Below are 19,047 nucleotides of genomic sequence, written 5' to 3' on the forward strand. Positions count from 1 at the left end.
AAGATAAAACTCTCTCTAATAAAATGGTAGATTGTGAAACAAATTTAAATAAACAAGAGTCTAGTAGAACTGCATTATTTGCAAACATGTCTATGGAAATTACAGAAGCAGTATCATTATTACAGAATAATCATCCAACAGGAAATTCTGTTGAGAATTCCACTGAAGTTGAGCAATTGGTATCATCTGAGAAATATGAAAACAAAAATCTTTGTAACAATTCCTTAAATCAAACTACCACCCCGGATAATGTTTTAAAAGATATTACTCCATTAGTAATTCCTTCTTCATTGAATTTAAAAGTATGTCTAGAAGAAGAGAATTGTGTAACAGCTAATTCAAAAAATCTAAAAGAATGTTTTAGTAATGAACCTCCCTTGAATAAAGTTATAAATTCTGTAAATAGTAGAATTAGCGTGACTTTGCATGGCTCAATAGAGGAAAATATTTGTGCTTCAGCTTTGGAAGAAAATAACACACAAACAGCTTGTACTCCACTTCATGCTGCATCATATAATCCTTCTTGTGCTGCATCTTCAAAAATGAATCAAAGTAATTGCTTGCAAATTGAGCACTCACAAGATATCATATCACATTCTAGGAGAACATATGTAATAAAACCATGTATTGATCACTCTCTTATAAACAATAGTAAGGAAAATATTAAAATTTCAGAAGTGAACAATGTTATACAGAATAAAGAAATAAGTCTTACATTTTTCAATGAAAGTTTGGAGGAGTTGGAATCAATTAAGCCACCATCATTTATTGGCTTAGATGATTCGTTGGATGAAAGTGTTAATGTTGACACAAAAACACCTGATCTTTTAAAAAGTTTGAACAGATCCAAAGTAATTGAAAGTGCAGTTCAAAATAATCAAGTAGATAAATCAAAAATATTTTTAAATGAATGCACACCTTTGGATGATAAACCAGTCAGCTCAAATGTTGAACATAAAGATCAAGCACAAATTTCTGAGATTCAGAAGTTGCAGCTATCATTTATGAACATTACTAACACAGAGCTTTTAATGCCTGACTGTTCTTTGCCATCAACAACAAGTACAAAAAGAACTCTTATATTTGGCGAGGAGAAATCTGAAGATCTAAACTCACAGGATGTTTGTACAGATATCTGTAATGTAGAAGATCATAACATGGAATGTTTCTCATTGAAGAAAAATGATATTCATGAAGAAACTTCTAAAATTGAGGTTGAGAATAATTATCTGTGTAATGATACATCAAAATTGTGCAATGATCAGAATATATTGACTGCAACAAGCACAGATTTCAGGGAAACTATGGAGTCCCATGAATCTTCTATAAAAAATGACATTTCTATTGAATTAAATCCTTTTTCTTTGCTAGTAAAGGAATTGAGAGTTTGTGCAAGAAGGTACATGAAATTAACGTATTTGAGTTATATTATGTTTATATTATTCTTCATCAAATAATTCTTGCAATACTCTTTTTAGTAATGAAATTATTTGGGATGTGTACCACGAAAATATTGAGAGGAAAATGTTCATAATCGGTTTTATATCATGTTCACTGTTAGTAGTAATATTCTTAGGGGATGATTGCAATACCACAAATGTTCAGCTTATTAAAGACATTAAAATAATTTCTCGCCTTGCAGGTAAGTCCAAGGAGGGATTAATGCAAAAATATTGCTTAATGTTAACATCATTTATTTTTAAGGAACAGATAATAAAATTTAATTAAAAAATATTTTTTTCACTAGATGATGCAGACGTGTTCATAAGTATAGTTCATAGAATAATTATACAAAAACTATGTACCGCGAAATTGATTGATATTTATAGAAATAATGAAAATATTTTGCCAATGTTAGAGTATATTTCAAAAGAAGTAAAGTTAGCAATGGACTTTATGTTCGATTTGAAACATTTGTACAACTTAAATTTGATGGAAATAACTCGAGATAGGTAATACATACAAAATATATCGTTAACTTTTACTTTGGATCCAGCATATATTTTTTTTTCTTCCATTTTAGCATATCTTTTGTTTCTCTCACCAAAAAGATGGAGATTATATTAAAGATCACAGTAAATGTCAAACCTTTTGAGAAGATCGAATTTCAAGACATCTCTGTTCATTGTTTATTAGGTTCAGTGAGGTCAGTTGGTAGATTCATATCTCAAACGTTATTGTAATTCCTTTAACAACGCCATCATTACTCTTGCAGGGAGGAAGATATTAAAAAATTGATAACAAATATTAAAAGAGATCATAGATTTTTTCGGAGATACATGAGTGATGTGAAAGATTATATATACGTGATGGAAGACTCTTGCATTCTGAATACAATTCCACGTTAATACGTCTTCCGTGAAGATAAACGCCGAAATGAAATATTTGCATTATGGAATTGAAGGCTAAACAAATATTTTAATTGTACTATATTATAATTTTATATAACATTGCAGTGAAAATGTATAATAAAATATTTTATATTTTTCTTAAAGCGTTTGTGTAGGTTTGTTTAGAGTAAGCTGTGAATATTGTGTTCACGCAGTATTGCACAAAACACTGAAGAGACCAACCGAAATATGCAAAATCCTCGTTTCAAGAGAAAGTAAAAATTCCTTCGATTTTTTGGTTCGAGGTCTTGCTTTAGAACTATTTAATAAATATTTGCACGTAAAGACGCATAAACTTCGAGTTACGAGTGGAGGTCGATCAACTAGCTCTCCGATAGCCGGTTCAGTCGATGCAGCTTTTTGTACAAGCATTTGCGGTCCTCTCGATAGTATCGTGTGAACAGTCGGCTTTCTGCTTCATTCTTCAAGAACGGTCATAATCGGTAGTCACACTAACAACATTCTTTGTTTTTTAACATTGACAAAATTAATGTTTACATGGAATATATCATCTACGATACAGTACAGTATTTCTTGAAACTTTTTTGGTAAAATGTGTATATCTACTGGAGTAGTATATATTAGTAACTATTAGAAAAAAAGGGAAGATCAAATTTTGACATTGAAAATTGATTATTCCTACAATGAAAACTGTACTTTGATTCTAGAACTTACTTCATTTTATTAAAATGAACCGTTTGCAAAAAGAGGTTCAAGAAATATTACAGTGCATCCTTTTATTTGTGTTTACTTATAAGTATCAAACTACAAATCTTACCGGGCTCTTAAAGATCGTACTCACACGGAAGAAATTTGGTTCAGGTTTAATGAAATTAAGTTCTCGAAGAGTTATATGTTCAAATGTATACTTTTTACTCAAATTATGCGAACAAATTTAATTAAAAATTGCACGAATCGAGAAGGTTTTATTCAACCTTGATCCATATGAACCTCAAAAGGGATGAACCGTGCTTCACAGATGCGCTTGGAGCGGCTACTGGGATCACGCTCGATTGATGCAGACATCATCTTCTACTGCTCTTTAAGCCGTTACATAAACTGCGAATTTACGAACTAAATTCCATGGAAAATTTGTATACAATGAACCCCTCGATCAAGCTGTCACGGAGACCGCCGGGAGTCACTTCTCCTTGGCCTTTCTCGACGAACAAAAATTACTTTTGTTTCAGTCGAAACAAGGTTCCTCTGTCTTTGGTTCAATAGCATCGGATCGTTATCATATAATATTAATACTTTAATCCTTCTATTAGTTATACAATTTGTACCAAAAAATTGCGTGGTTGATATATTTTACAAGAACGAAGATACGCATGGAGGACTATTCACAGAATTTCCGGTAGCTGCAGCTTTAAGATGAAAAAATTATGCTGCATCACGCGGAGAAAAACATTGACCGAGCATGTGATACGATCTTCGATGATGAATTATTGGTACAATACTATACTTGTGTTTCTTTTATTTATCAAGTAATCAAAATTGAAGGTAAAGAGCTTGCATTTTCACTGATGAATCGTACATCATTATTTAATTAGTTCAAATGATTGTAAAGCTAAATGGATACCATTAGTATATACCACTCAATCCTACTTTCAGCTCAATGCACATTATAAACATATGGCTCGTTAAAGAAGTCAAACTTTCTTTTACCGTAGCTACGCCAGACCTACTCGCGTGGGCGTAAAGGCCTGGTTTTACGTGATTTCGTAACGGCAACAGACCGATTTCCAGTATCAAAAAGCGTTTCATGAAGATCCTGAAGGCCTTCGAAGTCTCCCTCCTCATCCTCTTTCCCAGAACGCCCTAGCGTACGCGAATGAAGTCTGGCTACATTCAAATATCGCTTGTGAAATAATCAGAGGTTATGCAAAATAACGAAGTGTGGGAAACAGACTTTACCTTGGCAATGGACGATAAGTATCACGAAGTACTATTTAAACAAAAGAGTACCAGTCTCGTATAGCGAGGGGACATAATCAAAAACTTCTGTAAACTAATTGTTACACATTTCCAGGCAACTTTACCTTATATTTCCTTCGTTAAACACTATGGGTTCTCCGAACGGAAAGAATAAGACTTGGAGTACTACCCAAAAGATCATTACGACTTTATCTACGTGGACGAGGATTCTCATCAGCTCGTGTGATGAGAAGATTCATCGATTGTCTGGTTCTTTAAAAAGTCTTAAAAAGATTATCAATTAACTAAAAATCTAGTTCTCAATGCGCAGTGAATTCGAACTCGCTGCGGTGACATAAAATTTGCTATAAGACACATGTTTTTGTTCCATTAAAGGGTCATTGAAATGTAGAGGCTTAAAAAAAAATCAATTTCCGTTTTATATTATTCGATTAATTATAATCTGAATTCGAAAAATTGATGGTAATGCTAAAGGGGACTATCCCTATTCGAGTATCCGTTTCAAATAAGCCAAAGAATAAAGTAATCTCTTGAATCGATTGAAATTTATCTAACAGATAACCACCGTGTTTCTCTTGTCTATAAAGTAGGAAGACCCCTTAACGTTTCCTGGCCCGTAGACAAGGGAGACGAAAGTGACGGGGGCGACGTCGAGGAAGGCCTGGGCAACCTGTAACGGTGACGTCGGCCCGATGATACCTGCTCCGAGACTATGAGAACGAGGCGGCTAGCAGCGGGAGCAAGAGCGGCAGCGTTTCAAGTGGGCGTAAGGGCCGGGAGAGAGAACGTCGTCCCGTGTTCCATACATGGCTATGCTATGTGGAAACCGAGAGACACAGAGAGACGGACGCACCGGCGGAGTCCCCACCGTGTGGACACGGCGGAGGCGACGTTTTCTCGACACGAGTGCCCACCGTATGCCCCGTGCACAGTATCAGCTAGCACGACGTCGTCGTACGGTCGTTCTTTGCGTTTGCGACGAATAATACGATCCCGTGATTATCGTCATCTCGCGAATCACGACGGGACGCGGTATTATCGGGATGTAAACGCGCGCGCGTTACGGAAACTGTGGATTCGAACGGAAGATGCGCTCGGCGAACGCGTCACTGGCGTGGGTGTTACCGTCTATCTTTGCTACATTCGGCCAGAAGGCACCGACGCCCGTCTAAGCAGCCGTGGTTTCGAGATTCAAGCGTCCGCGCCTATGGCCGAGTGACAGCTCTTGCGGTTCGGCGAGCGTGCGATTGGCCCGCTCGTGCGCTTACCTTTCGAGCGTTGCTTGCGCGCGACAGCCAACGTGGGTTGGATGCGTGAGGGTCCGTGCCGCGCCTGCGTGAGTGCTACGACGTACCAGCAGCGTGTGCGTGCGCCGAGGGTGAAGAGGACCCGCAGGGGCCACCAAACCAGAGAGACACACATCGCTGTAGGTAGGTGTGTAACGCGCCCAGACCTTTTCCGTCATTAGAAGTTGGCTGAGAAATCGTTGTCTTACCCAGAAACTTTCATCAAGACATCTTGATCTGTATAGCCTATAGATACGATCAAACTTGGCTAATATTAACGAGCTAACGAAAAGCATTCGAGGACATGTTTAGGAGATACTAAAGCATTAGTTTTCATCTAACTGGACAGGAGAGTCCAAACCAAGCTCCATAGAGTTTTGAATTACAATGAATTTACTATACTAGCTTTTTGAGTGGTGGGGATGGTGGATACACGTGAATGAGCCGCGTACGCATTGGTTTATGTATCGGTATGTATCTATCGTCCCCACCACTTTACTAGAAAGTATGGTAAATTCGCTGTAATTCAGAATTCGAGGAGCTTAGCTTGGACTCCTGTGTTACAAGGGATTCATTTCAAGTGTAACGCTCGACATTTGATGAAACTTTGTAGCTGATAATAGGATTTAACATGTACTGATAATAGGATTAAATCAGAGATGAAAAATGTAGATAATGGATATGTGATTTTACAGTTACGCGGTGGTATAGAGAATAAACGTTACAAATCAATCGTTATATGGAGCATCTGTTATTCGAATATAATTCTGCCCGTCTCTGGGTTAACATTAGCAAAGTGGATCTATACCGATGGACTGGTATCGATGTCCTCAGACCCTGATAACGCTGACTATAGGGATGTAAAATAGAAACGTCCAAATTTAAAATAACTACTAACCTTAGAAGCTTCTTCGAGTGCATATTTATTTTTGAATCAAAGCATATTTACTTTTGAAGTACAAATAGGTATACTCAGTTACTAGTAAAAGTAGAACATGCGTGTGGTCGTTGCCGTCCTAGTGGGTCGATTCGCCTAGATTGACGCACCCACAACTATAATCGGAATCTGTTGACGAATCCATCCAAGACTCTATTTCGCTCTTAGCTTTATTTCAGAATTTAGTTACAACTTGTCATGAAACATTTTGATCGTTCGTTTGTCCTTGACGAAGTATACGAGAAATCGAGTTTTTTTAGGTCGAGTATTCGTAGAATTAACCAGCGCAACTGCGACACATCTAAACGTATAAAGTTTTTTCACTGATGTTCGTAGCTACGTTTGCCTCCTCTTTTTCGACGATTCGTTTTTAGCATCCTACGAAGACGAAAACCAGTTTCACGTCCGGACACGGACGTTGGCGAGTCCGCGATACGAAAGAAAGAAGGAATCGCTCAATCGATGATCGTGCTTCTTCCAAAGACGTTTCTCCCGGAAAGGTCACTGTCTTTGAACGACGTGCACGCGCACGTACGAGTTCGCTTTCCTTCGAATTTATTCGACACGAAGAGATACGTTTCCGTCGTATAATATCGTCGATGCGAAAAAGTCGCGTTAAAAGTGCCGCAGCCTTGTCTCTTAATGCATCCACGTCCCACGTTTTACCTGGCAAGTTTCTATCGTTACCATTCTCCTTTCAGTGAAGGGTTCTCGCTTGACGGAAAAACAATCTACATTAAAAAATACAGAAAATACGTATTTCCTCCGTTGACCTGATTTTTCTAATATTCAACGCTTCTTTTCAGCTTTTTGTTTCCTCTGGCGTTCCTGTTGCTCGATCCTCAGCAACCGTGCCCTCTTCTTACCGAGCGGAGTTCGGGTTTCAAATTTCGCAAATTGTCCCAGCGATTTCTTCGTAGGAGCCTGGTACTTGAACACTTCCTCCATAATCTCTACCGGGGTCAGTGGGTTGAACCTTAGGGTGATTCTTCGTCGAACGTTCAGAACGGTCTCAATCGCGTTCTTGATGAATTCCAACGGGATACCCTCGGACATCTTTGCCAAGCTGGAGACGTCGATATCGCGATGAACCCCGTGGTACTTCATCAGTAGATCTTTGTAAAACATGTACAGCGTGTTGTAGTCCGTGAGAGGAATCATTATGAACTTGTCGTGGACCCTGATGAAGGGTCTTGTTGCTTTATATGGCTCCGAGGAGGTCGTGAGAAATAGGATCTGAAAAGTATCGCGTTCCAATGTATCGGCCGCGTTGCGATAAAAATCTGTCGAGTATTCTTTCGAGAGTAATTAGCGAAGGAGGTACAGCTCTAAGTGTTTCATTCTGAACTCAATTAGCGAGCAACGATGAACGGATATCAATCACGTAACGAGAACAATTATGGTCGCGCGGGAAATTTATCGTAGAGATACATGCGACTTGAGAAGTGCGAGTATGTCTCCAAATAATTTTATTCTTTGTCCTGGATCTGATGGACTCGTCAATAAGGATTTCATAAAAAAATCCTGTGTGTTTTACCTAATAGTTTTCAAGTAGAGAGCCAATTTAGTTGTCGAACCAGTTTAAAACAAATAGAAGAGTTTGGAGACATCATTTTCCTATTTGGCTGTTTCCTATGCTATTTTCATTATGTAACAGATGCCTAAATTGTAAATTGTATTTAATTTCTTAACGATGGAATGGATTTTCTACGCCAATGGATAACAGTATCCGTTTGGAATAATCGAGGCTTTAAAATCCTACGTTAACTTACTACCACCTACGTCTTGGTCGTTCGGTAGGAGGTGTTTCATTGATGACCAGGTATGAACGATCGAGATGTTTGGGAAAGAGAAAGAAGGAGGGGAAGGGGGGGGGGACCAGACTGGGTTTATCGAGGTGGGTTCATTCATATCAGAGAAAGAGTCGAAACAGGAATATCGAGAATTTCATAAAGTGGGCGCTACCAGATCACCAACTTTAACATTCCTCGTCACTTTAGGCGCTGCAAGTCCGTTCAATTGCAACACGATGCACTTTCCTCTCAAACGTCGAGTAATGAATCGAAAGAAATACGTTGCAGTTCAGTGTACACTGCCGTTTAATAAAATCACCTGATCGCCTCGCTTGATGCTCTTCACCAGCTTCGGATAGTACCTTGCGAATCGTTTCGGTTTATATTGTCTCTCCTCTGAAGGTATTTTCTTCCCCCATGGTTTTTCGCCATTATCGATGAAAATAACAGCAGGAGCAAATTCTCGAGCCACTTTCGAGATCATGTTGATCAGCTTCTGTTCGTTTCTTCGTCCAACGTATTTGCCTACCAGTACAGTTGGCGTCATGTCGAATAATACAGCTCCGACCTGTGTGAAATTGTTTATTTAAATATTTTAAATATTGTAGATTTTTCTGGATTTTTTGTTTACTAGCATAGATGTATTTTATTTATGATATACTCAGATCTCAATAAAATACATCTGTACTGCTAAAAACACAAAGAGTACAATTATTTTTAAATTCTTGATATGGTTTATTCAAATCGTAGATGCTTCATAATGATTGTCAGGGACATTTGTTCGAGGAAGTTAGGGGCATTAGTTACCTCTGAGCAAATCGCGTCCACCAGAAAGCTCTTTCCATATCGCGCAAGCCCGCAGATGCAAACTGATCGTACCAGGGGTGCTATTCGATGAATTTCTTTCGAGCTAAGAGGAAGCACGCAATTCTCCATCATCACTTGTTTAATTTCACCCAAGCGATGCCTGTAATCACGAAATTCGCGAGCCGCTTCGTAGTTCTGATACGACAGGTCTCCCACCCAATCGTTCAGAGAAGTCAAGGGGTAGTTTCTGATGATATTAGCCTTCGCCAATTCGTCGAAAATATTTTCTACAGGAACGTTGCCCAGCGGATCTTTTTTCTTCTTCTTACCTCGTTTCTTGCCACCTATTTCATACAAAATCAGGTGAATATTCTGTGCATTTAATTAACGACAAACATTCGTTAAATACAATCTGCAAAGATACAATCGATATAATCACGGTTAATCTTGTGATTGCAAGTATGACATTCTTTGAAGCATTTTATTGCTTGATGCTCGTTATAGTGATCAACTATAGACTGTATTGTATCCGAGTCTGGTACGCCTACTGTCGCGACCGTAGAAGGATCAGTTCGATCCATGGTAATGGTAGCGTTCGTTAATGAGTAATTATTTCTCGAGTAGTATATACCTCGGTGAAATTATGTCTTCATCGCTTATGGGTACTTAAAAATACCAAACGAGACTTTGCATCACACTTTTCATCTCGGATAAACGTTTTATCGTATCTTTGCCTGATATTTAACACTTAATTATGATTTTATCAAGTATCAAACATCTTACGCTTCTGTTTAGGTATCGTGAGTTCCTTATTGTCTGCTTTATAGTCTTTTCTCAGCGCCTGGTTCAGTGTCCTCAGCTCGAGTCTCATCAATTCGTCGACAATTTTCCTCATCTCTAATTGAAGTTCGTAGCAAAGCTTGTCCGTGATCAGGTCACCGTAGATCTTCAGCTGTGAGTCGTCAGATTCGTCGCGAAAACTCCAGTTGGCAATGAAATCTTGATTGGCATCGTCGAGAAGGTTGAACGCTTCAGTAGCAGGCACCCAAGGGACGTTTTTCTTTCTGCCGGCAGCTTTTTTCGCTGGTTGTTCCGTCGTATCTTTCTTCGCAGTCTTCGCGATCAGATACTCTTGGGGTGTTTGCGTTTGTCCAGTAGCTATTAGAACGCTGCCACCCAAGTTCGCCGCTGGGTAGACGTCCAAGTGTCCTACTTCGTTGTACCAGACTATGAACCATTCTCGGATCTCATCCGTGATGTCCTCTATTAGGCCAGGTCCCCTGATCTTCCACAACTTTTCAAACGTACATATTTTTATTTCTCCATTCCCCATTCTCCCTGAATTTTTGATACCATTGTAATCTCGATTATTTCCACGATACTTTATATATTCGTTTTTATATCCGAAGAGGATCAACAAAAGCGCTGAAAGAATATATTTGTGCTGTGAAAATTAACTGTCGCTAAATTGCGACAATTACCCTAGTTCGTTGATCTTCGGTCGTTTTGTCGATTTGAGCAGCAAACGGCGACATCATGTCCAGCTTCTTCTGGAAGTTTTCTCTATCTTTCACAAATACTTGGTTGGATTTCCAGCTGGGTATCGTCATGCCCAACAGCTCTTCCAATCGCGCGATTCTCTTCTTGTTCGCCTTCTTCGCAACGTACCTCCTCCAGGCTCGCTGTATCGTTCTAGCAGCGTTCTCGAACGTAGACCTCTTCAGCTTCCTCGGCACTATTTCTCCAATCTCCACTCTTCTCTTGTAATCATTCATTTGTTGCACTGCAACGTGAACATAGGATATCGACGAGGACTCTATCTTTGGTCCTCTGGAGCATTTCTTGGAAATATGAGATTGTTTCCAATCCCTTTTGCGCTTCATCCGGGATCTCTAGTTTCCAGATCGTTAGTAAAGCTTTATTAAGCAGTTTCTCTATGTATAAAATGTTCTGGTCAAATTTTCAATCATGAAATAAATGCTATTAGTAGACCTTTAGATCTACCAGGTCCACAAGAAAATAGTAAAAGGAATTGGAATCGAATGATACCAAGAAATGTTCCAAAACATTTGTACGCAAGATGAACCACTCGAAAGTATCATTTGAAGTAACTTTTCTTCCATCGTACTCAAATCGATGGCCAATAAGTTTTACTTGAACTAATACTAATTATATCTGCTTTCAATCATTTTCCTCGAAAATCAAATAACGAAAAGTTATTTTAAATGTCAATTTCCAGTGCTTTATCCTATACACGACTCAGATGAAGCATTCATTCACATTGAGTCGCGATGCACCGATGGACTCTCGCTCTTTCGTGACTTTGTATGAGTAGTATTGCGTTTCGCATAGTTTCCTCGGCGGCAATGCGAGCTTCCCGAGCTTTGATTTGTTCTGGCGATTCTTGAAGAATCGACAGAACTTCGCTAACTTTACTTTCCTCTTTGACTCTTCTTCTTCGAAGTCTCGGTATACTTTCTTTCATCTTTTCGGTGTCGTCATGTTCGGTGTCGCTTGTCGCGGATAATTGCTCGCTAGGAGTTTCCTCCGCTGTTAATAAAACAGACTAGAATAACTTCAACAACTCTGACGTGCTCGTGAAATAGTTTAGATCATATATTTACAGCAAGTTCTTGATTTACACAGTTAATCCGATCTAGAGTTCCCCATAAAAGTCGAACGGTATAAATACAATGTATCGAAGGGAGAAAGAAAGAAATAACTTGCGTTTGTGAGCATTTTCTATTAACTCTTCGATGCGTTTTCTGCGCTGTTGTACCACGTCCTTACCACACGCGGACACGGTGATTTCCACATCATCGGGTGTGTACTTGAATTGATTCATGAAATCATCGGGCCACCTGGACAACGTTTTTAATATTATACAAAAACGCGGATATTTTATAGAGAAAGATTCAGAGAACATATTTATATTATAGTTAAATTGTAATGCAATAGTCTCACGAGGCTTTAGTAATGTGAACATTACTGGTAATCCGTAAAGTCCAGATCGACGATCCGTCGCTTGTATTCGAGCATTCTGCCGACAGCGCAATCGAGAACTCGCTTGATCAATTCCCGTTTCTGTGTCTGCACCATTTGATCGTGGCAAACTATAAGTCTCTTTACCAGATTAACATACCTGCAAAGGTATCACGAAACTCTCGAGCAATTTTGCACGAAATTCTTAAAGCTCACGGTAATTATACCTAAGATACGTCGGGAGCATTAAATTTAAACCCTGTTCCTTTATCTTCGTTTGTACTGTCTGTTGTATCCTTCGATCGAGCTCCAGCAACTTGACCAGGTCGTTTCTTGTAATGAGCCATAGTTCGTTATAATGAGCCTCTGACATTGACTTTAAACAGTTTTTTTGACGATGCTTGCGTTGGAGGATTATTGTTTGTTCGTGTGGAAAGGAAACTGGTTAATTTTGAAGTAGTTATGGGGCCGAAATTTTGGTTATTTGAAGTGATGGTGGTATAGTGACGGATACTTAGAAATTGGACAGTGTTCAGTCGACAACCTATTGTTCGATTCATTTTTATTATCGATTTAACTATAGTACAGTCAAAGAAGGCTAAACTATCTGACCATAGAATCACTGAAAGTGAAAATAGTGAAAATTTAAAATTTGTTAAATAAAGTCAAGATACTAAGATGATAAAGACAATCAGAGTTGTATATACTGACATCAATAATGTATTTCAGGATGCTGTGGACGTCTCGATGTTCGCTGATCCTGTTGCTCACAACGTTGGCGTCGTGCATGAACGCAACGAAGGATGACCTCGCGGGTGACGAGACGACGTCCAACGTGATCTCCACGACCGTCTCGACCGCGACGTCGTACACGACGCTATCCAGCTTGAACGGAGTCGAGGAGATGCCGGTGAATTCGTCAAACGTTGTAAAAAGTACGGACGAGGAGAATGCAAAAGACTCGTCCCACGCGTCCTCGCCTTCGTCTGACACCGTTTGGGAGTGTCCAAATATTACAAAAGCGGGCATCGAGTGTTCATGCGACTTTCCACACACGCTAAGATGCACCGGCGATAGAACCACGCTGCAGGTAATTTTCACGTGTGAAAACACTTAGTCTTCGTTATTAATAGTTAATAGTTTTATACGTTGTTTAATTGAAATTGGCAAACAACGTCACTCTTTCCTTTTTCTTCTGATACTTTTTGCACCACAACGCGCAAGTTCGTCTCTGCCTCTTATTATTTTGCCATTCTATCGAGGTCAGTGATTTTTTAGTCACCCGCCAGGTAGGCGTGGGCGTATAGACCGCCGATGAAATACAAGTTGTACGTATTATACAGGAGACCATTGTACGAGTACCCTCTTTCTCCTCATCCCGTGAGTACGCTGCTTTGCGTTGAATGTCCCGTTACCAATTACTCCAACGAATATCCTGTCTTACGATACCTCCGCGAATCAAACAGTTCCTGTTACGCAACTCGGGATGACTAATTAAACCTGATGAAGATACCAAGTGTTTGTTACTTGAGAAAATCATACGAGATCTTCGAGATAACGTTGAAAGTGAGAATTTAGGCAACTTTCTCCTAATAGTCTGTACCATTTCTAACTATTTCCCACCCATCAAATTGCTGTATTAAAATAAGCGTTTTCTTCTGCAGATCATCAACAAACATCTGAGGTACAGTCGTCCAGGAACAATTTCTCTTCTTGATGTAACCGTTACAGGAATCTCCCTATTACCAGCACGCTTCCTCGAAGACGTGGCCCTACACGGACTGGTTATTTCTACAGGAGAGTTGAGACGGGTACATGAAAATGCGTTTACAGCTCTAGCAAGGCCCCTTCAAGCCCTGGGACTTCCGAACAATCTCTTGGACTCCGTCCCTACTGTTGCTCTATCGCACCTCGTCGGACTGGAACGATTGGATTTGTCTCAGAATAAGCTGAAAACTTTGGAGGCCAACTCATTCAAGGTAAATCCTCCGTGATGCCTTACCAACAAGACGAACGACTTCAAAGAAATTTGCAAGGATTAAATGAAAAGTTATACTGTTAATGAAATTAGTATGTCCAAATTTAAAAGCCTGTATGATTAATCGAGGACACTATATTTCATTCAACACTTACATGTATTTATAATCGAAAACGACCCTTTGAATAGACGATGAGCTTAATGAACTGTATGATAATTAATTACTCAACGCCTACGGCGATGGTAGCCATAATTTTCCTGGTTATAACAACAGACGTCGCCATAACTGTTTCTACTGACCCGATGAAAAATTGCGGCAAACCGAACTGGTCCCGAGGGCACCAGTCAGCTTTCACGCAGTCGTAACTCATACATGGATAACCTGAGTTTAAACGTTTCACAGGGCATGTCGAACCTAACATATTTGGACCTGTGCGACAATTTATTGTCGCAATTATCGCCGCAAGCGTTCGCCGCGTTGCCGGCGTTACGTTCGTTGAGGATGCGTGGGAACCGTTTGAGCGTCTCGGCGTTGTCGGCACTCAGAGGCCTCAAGATCTTGGAGGAGCTGGATCTCTCCAATAATCTTTTGTTGGGTCCCATGGGTCCAAATCTTCTTCCTCAAATGCCACAGCTGCGTTTCCTCACTGTATCCGAAAACGAGTTGGTGAACATTCAGCAAGGAGCGTTGGTAGGGCTGAGGAACTTGTCTTACCTCAGCTTGAGTCACAATCAGGTAACGAACGCTATGAATTAGATACATCGTAACAGCGTATACAATTAGATACCCTGTAACAATACTATCAACTTGCTTTAAAATACCAGTTTTCATTTATACAAATACAAATACTTAGGGCGGTGTAATCTTAAGTAGACATAACCGCACATTGAAAAGGATTTCTCTTCCCAGATCGATGTATTGGAAGACCACTCGTTCAAATACCTGTCAACCCTCACCAGACTTGATTTAGCGAACAACCGCATCGTCGCGGTGTCCAGCTCTTCATTGGCGCATTTAGAAAAATTAATTACGCTAGACCTGACACACAACTTCCTACGATCTCTAACTGCCGATCTGGTGGTGCCGTTGAAGAGTCTCCAAGATCTGCGGCTGGACGACAACGATATCACAATGGTGGCTAGCGATGTACCAACGTCCAAGTTACGTTTAAAAAGACTCTCCCTGGCCGACAATCCTCTCAACTGTGACTGCACATTGCTAGAGTTCGCCAATTGGTTGAGTAATTCCAGTCTAAACGAGGAGGACAAGTCCTCAGCCGTCTGCGCAACGCCACCCGCTTTGGAAAACGGTATACTGACGCAAGTTTCTCCTGGTAGTCTCCTTTGCGGTGAGCCTACGCCGCCGATCACAACCAAAGAGCCTCTAACCGGTGGCCAACTGACATTGAAAGAGTTTCATTATGATAAATCAACTGGTGTCAACCTTCTGTGGCATGTGGAGATGTGCACAGAACGGTACACATGCGACACATTGATCGTTTACGAGACCATAGGCGATAGCGAAGTACAGACAGTCTCTAGTTCTTTGCATTGTGATTCGCGCTTAATGAGAGATCCCTGCTCCTTACCTGTAGCTATACCAGCCTCGATGCATTTGCAATTAGGTCATAAATATCGTTATTGCGTGGTACTCCTTGTACCAACCGGCTACGATGATGTGTCCTTAGGCCTGGGATGTAGCGATGTGATGACCCTCGTGGAAACCAAACGAGAATTACAGCAAGATCAAGAAACCACCGTAGCCCAGTCCTCCGTCACAAGAATAACCGGAGTTTACGCGAACGTGTCCGACCAGGGTTTCATGCACATCGACGTCAGCTTATCGTCTTTGAAGAAGTCGAGTCTACCCGAATGCGAGTTATCCGTCATTGTCTTCGACGCCGAATCTGCGGTGCACAAGCAAAAGCTCAACTGTAGTTTAACGTTCGTAACGTTGGAGGTACTGTTGCCCGGTCGTTACAAGGTTTGCGCTAGCCTCGACGAAGTTAATGAGGAAGATGTTATCGCAAACTTCGTAAACGATCGGGATAGACTCCGTTGCGTCGAGGTACAGGGGTTCAAACAGAATACCGAAATAATCGTCTTGGCGATAATTGGAGCGGGTTGTGCACTTCTGATCGTACTGGTAGTCCTCGGTCGAAGCGTCGTAAAGAAGGTGAAGCACCCCAGGATACAGACACAATGTTTTCTACCTGCTCAGGAGTTCGAGATAACTCATAAAGCACATTATATCAAATTACTGGCTACGACAAAGGTCTGATCCATTCCCGACAGAGTAATCTCACATTTCGTTAAATAGACTGGAGAAACTTTTCAACAGATTCTGATATAGTCGATTTTAACGAAAGCATTGTCATGCTAGCATTGTAAATAATACAACTTATTCTCGTTGATTATTTAAAGTTTTTGAAATCGAATAATTTCCTCGGTAGGAGAAAAGGGTGTCGTATCTGATTCTATTGTACAGGATCGTTCCCATGAGCTACTAGTCACAAAGTAGATAATTCCAAATAGAATGGTAAATATCACTAAATCGTAAGAATCCATATGGGATTAAGAGAACAAAAACAGTGCATAATTGAATCGATTTAAAATAATCACGGTGAAAATCGTGTTCTATATGGGATTATTTGTGAGAAGGTAATAGAAGTGACACGAATAGATTATTATAATAATCTATTGTTGTTTGAAGTACCCAGTTTCCGCACTGCCGTCGTAATTTATTTAAGTAAATAATATTTGACGAAAAGTAATGGTATGCTAATATTTTACAAGCATGTGCTAATTGTATACAAACTAGATTCAACAATAAATTAACCTTCACGTGAAAATAGGTAAAAATTAAATAAAGCTAATGGCATTTAGCATTTGCACATGCCTGATATATCATTAATTATTAACAAGAATTAAGCATGAATCAATTATTAGTATTTAATGTCGCAAAAGAATCGTATTTATAATATTTTTGAAATTTTAGTATATGTATAAAGTTAAAATATCACATAGAAGAATAGGATACTAACATATGAAAAATTTAGCTTATATTTTTACATTTTTTATAAAATCTTTTACTTAAAATTGTTACATCTTACCCAAGCATTCGTGAAGTTGTACATATCTTTGATAAGTTTTAAGAAACAGAATTCTATAATAACCTTTTTCTGTTATACCTGTTTTAATAAATATATTTTTATTGTAATATATTACTAATTCTAGGATACGCTTTATGTAAATAGTTTTTTTTTAATCACTACGCATAAGAAAAGCTTGTAACTGTACTGTAAAATATTGCATAATAATGATTATTACAAGTTCTATTGTACGGTCCAGTAAATTTTATGTTAAACAAATCCCTTGTACTCCTTTATTATATTACTATGACATTAATCGAGGTAATAAATTGTATGTTTATTATTGTCGGTCATACTGTATATACTGTCATTCATGTCAGTCCATTGTATTATTATTATTATTATATATAGGGGATCCCCTCTTGTCCTTGTCCCACAAAAAAACTAGCTAACCTCTTAATGTTTATCTCGTACAGATAACCTTGAATTAATAAATGAATTACAGATTGCAAGCCAAGCTGAGAACCACATCGTTTTTTTGAACGCGCTAATACGCACGTGTTTTTTGGAATTAAAAATTTCAATGTTAACACAAATTTTACTTTTTATGATTTCTGTATTGTGACTGTGTATTTTACATATTTATGTGTTTAATAATTGGAATGTACTATATTTTCGTGCTGTGATTAATTTACTGCTGCTATTTGTAACAATTAGTACAATCACAGAGTAGCTTTAAGAGTACTTTGTGGGATAATCAATATCATTTAACGAGATTGTAAATCATCTGTAATGGACAAAAACGAAAAAATTCAATTACTGCGGAATGCAATTAAAGCCTATCCCGATTTTCCTACACCCGGTGTTGTATTTCGGTGAGTATTGTGTCAAATTTGTATTAAATCGATTACTTGAATTCTACATGTTTAATCAACCTTAAAATATTTTCAAGATCATCTCGAAAATTAAGAAACAATAGGGCGATTAAAGTCAAATTATCGCGTTTCAAGAATTATTTATTTTCAGAGATATATTCAGCGTATTCAGCAACATGATAGCATTGAGAGCAATGAAAGATTTGATAGTGGAGCATGTATTATTTCTTGAAGTTGATTTGATTGTAGGTCTTGATTCAAGAGGTTTTCTTTTCGGACCTATGATCTCTATGGAACTGGGGAAACCTTTCTTACCTATTAGGAAAAAAGGGAAACTTCCAGGAAATGTTGTAGAGAAAAGCTTCACCTTAGAATATGGGAAGGTCAGAGAAACAAATTTAAATTATAATTTGCACTATTCTATTGCTAATGTCATTTGTAATAACTGTACTTGAAAAGTTTCTTTGCATAGGCTACATTTGAAATACAATCAGATAACATAAAGAAAGGAACACGAGTGCTTATTGTAGATGATCTACTAGCAACAGGGGGTAAGATGAAAATAATTACTTAGCAGTTTCTTTTGACTTTTTTTAAAGAAATTAGTTTGATAACAAATGTTTTATGCAACTACAGGTAGTATGGCTGCTGCATTAGAATTACTACAAACACTTGGATGTGAAGTGGTTGAATGTTTGGTAATAATTGAAATAACTGGATTAAAGGGACGGGAGAAACTTAATGTGCCTGTTCATTCATTTGTACAATATGACTGATAGTCTTTACTCTCTAACTATAAATCTCTACTAGGAAGCAATATGAAAAAAAAAATTTTATATCCAAGAATTCAGGCAGCATAATCTACATAATATTACTAACATTTTTACAACAAAAAATTTTATATAAAATTATACATAAGGTGATCAATATTTTTATAAAATAAATGTGTATATAAAAAAAATATCGTAT

At 38.6% G+C, this 19,047-nt stretch overlaps 4 protein-coding genes across 4 annotated transcripts in view; 3 read left to right on the forward strand and 1 right to left on the reverse strand.

Moving 5' to 3' along the window:
- LOC128880725 (protein PF3D7_1417600-like) overlaps positions 1 to 2,494 on the forward strand; it is a 5,421-nt gene extending 2,927 nt beyond the window's left edge. Inside the window, exons 4-8 of the mRNA XM_054131090.1 lie at positions 1 to 1,399; positions 1,479 to 1,642; positions 1,748 to 1,952; positions 2,024 to 2,146; positions 2,216 to 2,494. The exon at positions 1 to 1,399 is cut by the window's left edge and continues 1,712 nt beyond it. Coding sequence (XP_053987065.1) covers positions 1 to 1,399; positions 1,479 to 1,642; positions 1,748 to 1,952; positions 2,024 to 2,146; positions 2,216 to 2,348 — 2,024 coding nt within the window. The 3' untranslated portion in view covers positions 2,349 to 2,494. The remainder of the gene's footprint in view (positions 1,400 to 1,478; positions 1,643 to 1,747; positions 1,953 to 2,023; positions 2,147 to 2,215) is intronic.
- Positions 2,495 to 2,640: 146 nt separating this feature from the next.
- On the forward strand, positions 2,641 to 17,454 carry LOC128880720 (uncharacterized). The gene is made up of 5 exons (XM_054131083.1): positions 2,641 to 5,762; positions 12,863 to 13,223; positions 13,798 to 14,112; positions 14,515 to 14,847; positions 15,022 to 17,454. Exons 1-5 carry the CDS (start codon positions 5,638 to 5,640, stop codon positions 16,390 to 16,392), a joined length of 2,505 nt encoding a protein of 834 aa, XP_053987058.1. The 5' UTR covers positions 2,641 to 5,637; the 3' UTR covers positions 16,393 to 17,454.
- Positions 7,161 to 12,971, reverse strand: LOC128880721 (IQ and AAA domain-containing protein 1-like). Its single transcript, XM_054131085.1, has 10 exons — positions 12,845 to 12,971; positions 12,361 to 12,755; positions 12,141 to 12,293; positions 11,879 to 12,012; positions 11,432 to 11,701; positions 10,633 to 10,934; positions 9,935 to 10,445; positions 9,152 to 9,495; positions 8,664 to 8,912; positions 7,161 to 7,787 (listed from the first exon to the last, which is right to left on the reverse strand). Exons 2-10 carry the CDS (start codon positions 12,504 to 12,506, stop codon positions 7,341 to 7,343), a joined length of 2,556 nt encoding a protein of 851 aa, XP_053987060.1. The 5' UTR covers positions 12,507 to 12,755; positions 12,845 to 12,971; the 3' UTR covers positions 7,161 to 7,340.
- A 146-nt stretch (positions 17,455 to 17,600) lies between the features above and the next one.
- Positions 17,601 to 19,000, forward strand: LOC128880723 (adenine phosphoribosyltransferase). The gene is made up of 4 exons (XM_054131088.1): positions 17,601 to 18,078; positions 18,230 to 18,461; positions 18,551 to 18,629; positions 18,715 to 19,000. Exons 1-4 carry the CDS (start codon positions 17,996 to 17,998, stop codon positions 18,852 to 18,854), a joined length of 534 nt encoding a protein of 177 aa, XP_053987063.1. The 5' UTR covers positions 17,601 to 17,995; the 3' UTR covers positions 18,855 to 19,000.
- The last annotated feature ends 47 nt before the right edge of the window (positions 19,001 to 19,047 follow it).

Source organism: Hylaeus volcanicus, chromosome 8, assembly GCF_026283585.1.
Source record: "Hylaeus volcanicus isolate JK05 chromosome 8, UHH_iyHylVolc1.0_haploid, whole genome shotgun sequence".
Lineage (NCBI taxonomy): Eukaryota > Metazoa > Arthropoda > Insecta > Hymenoptera > Colletidae > Hylaeus > Hylaeus volcanicus.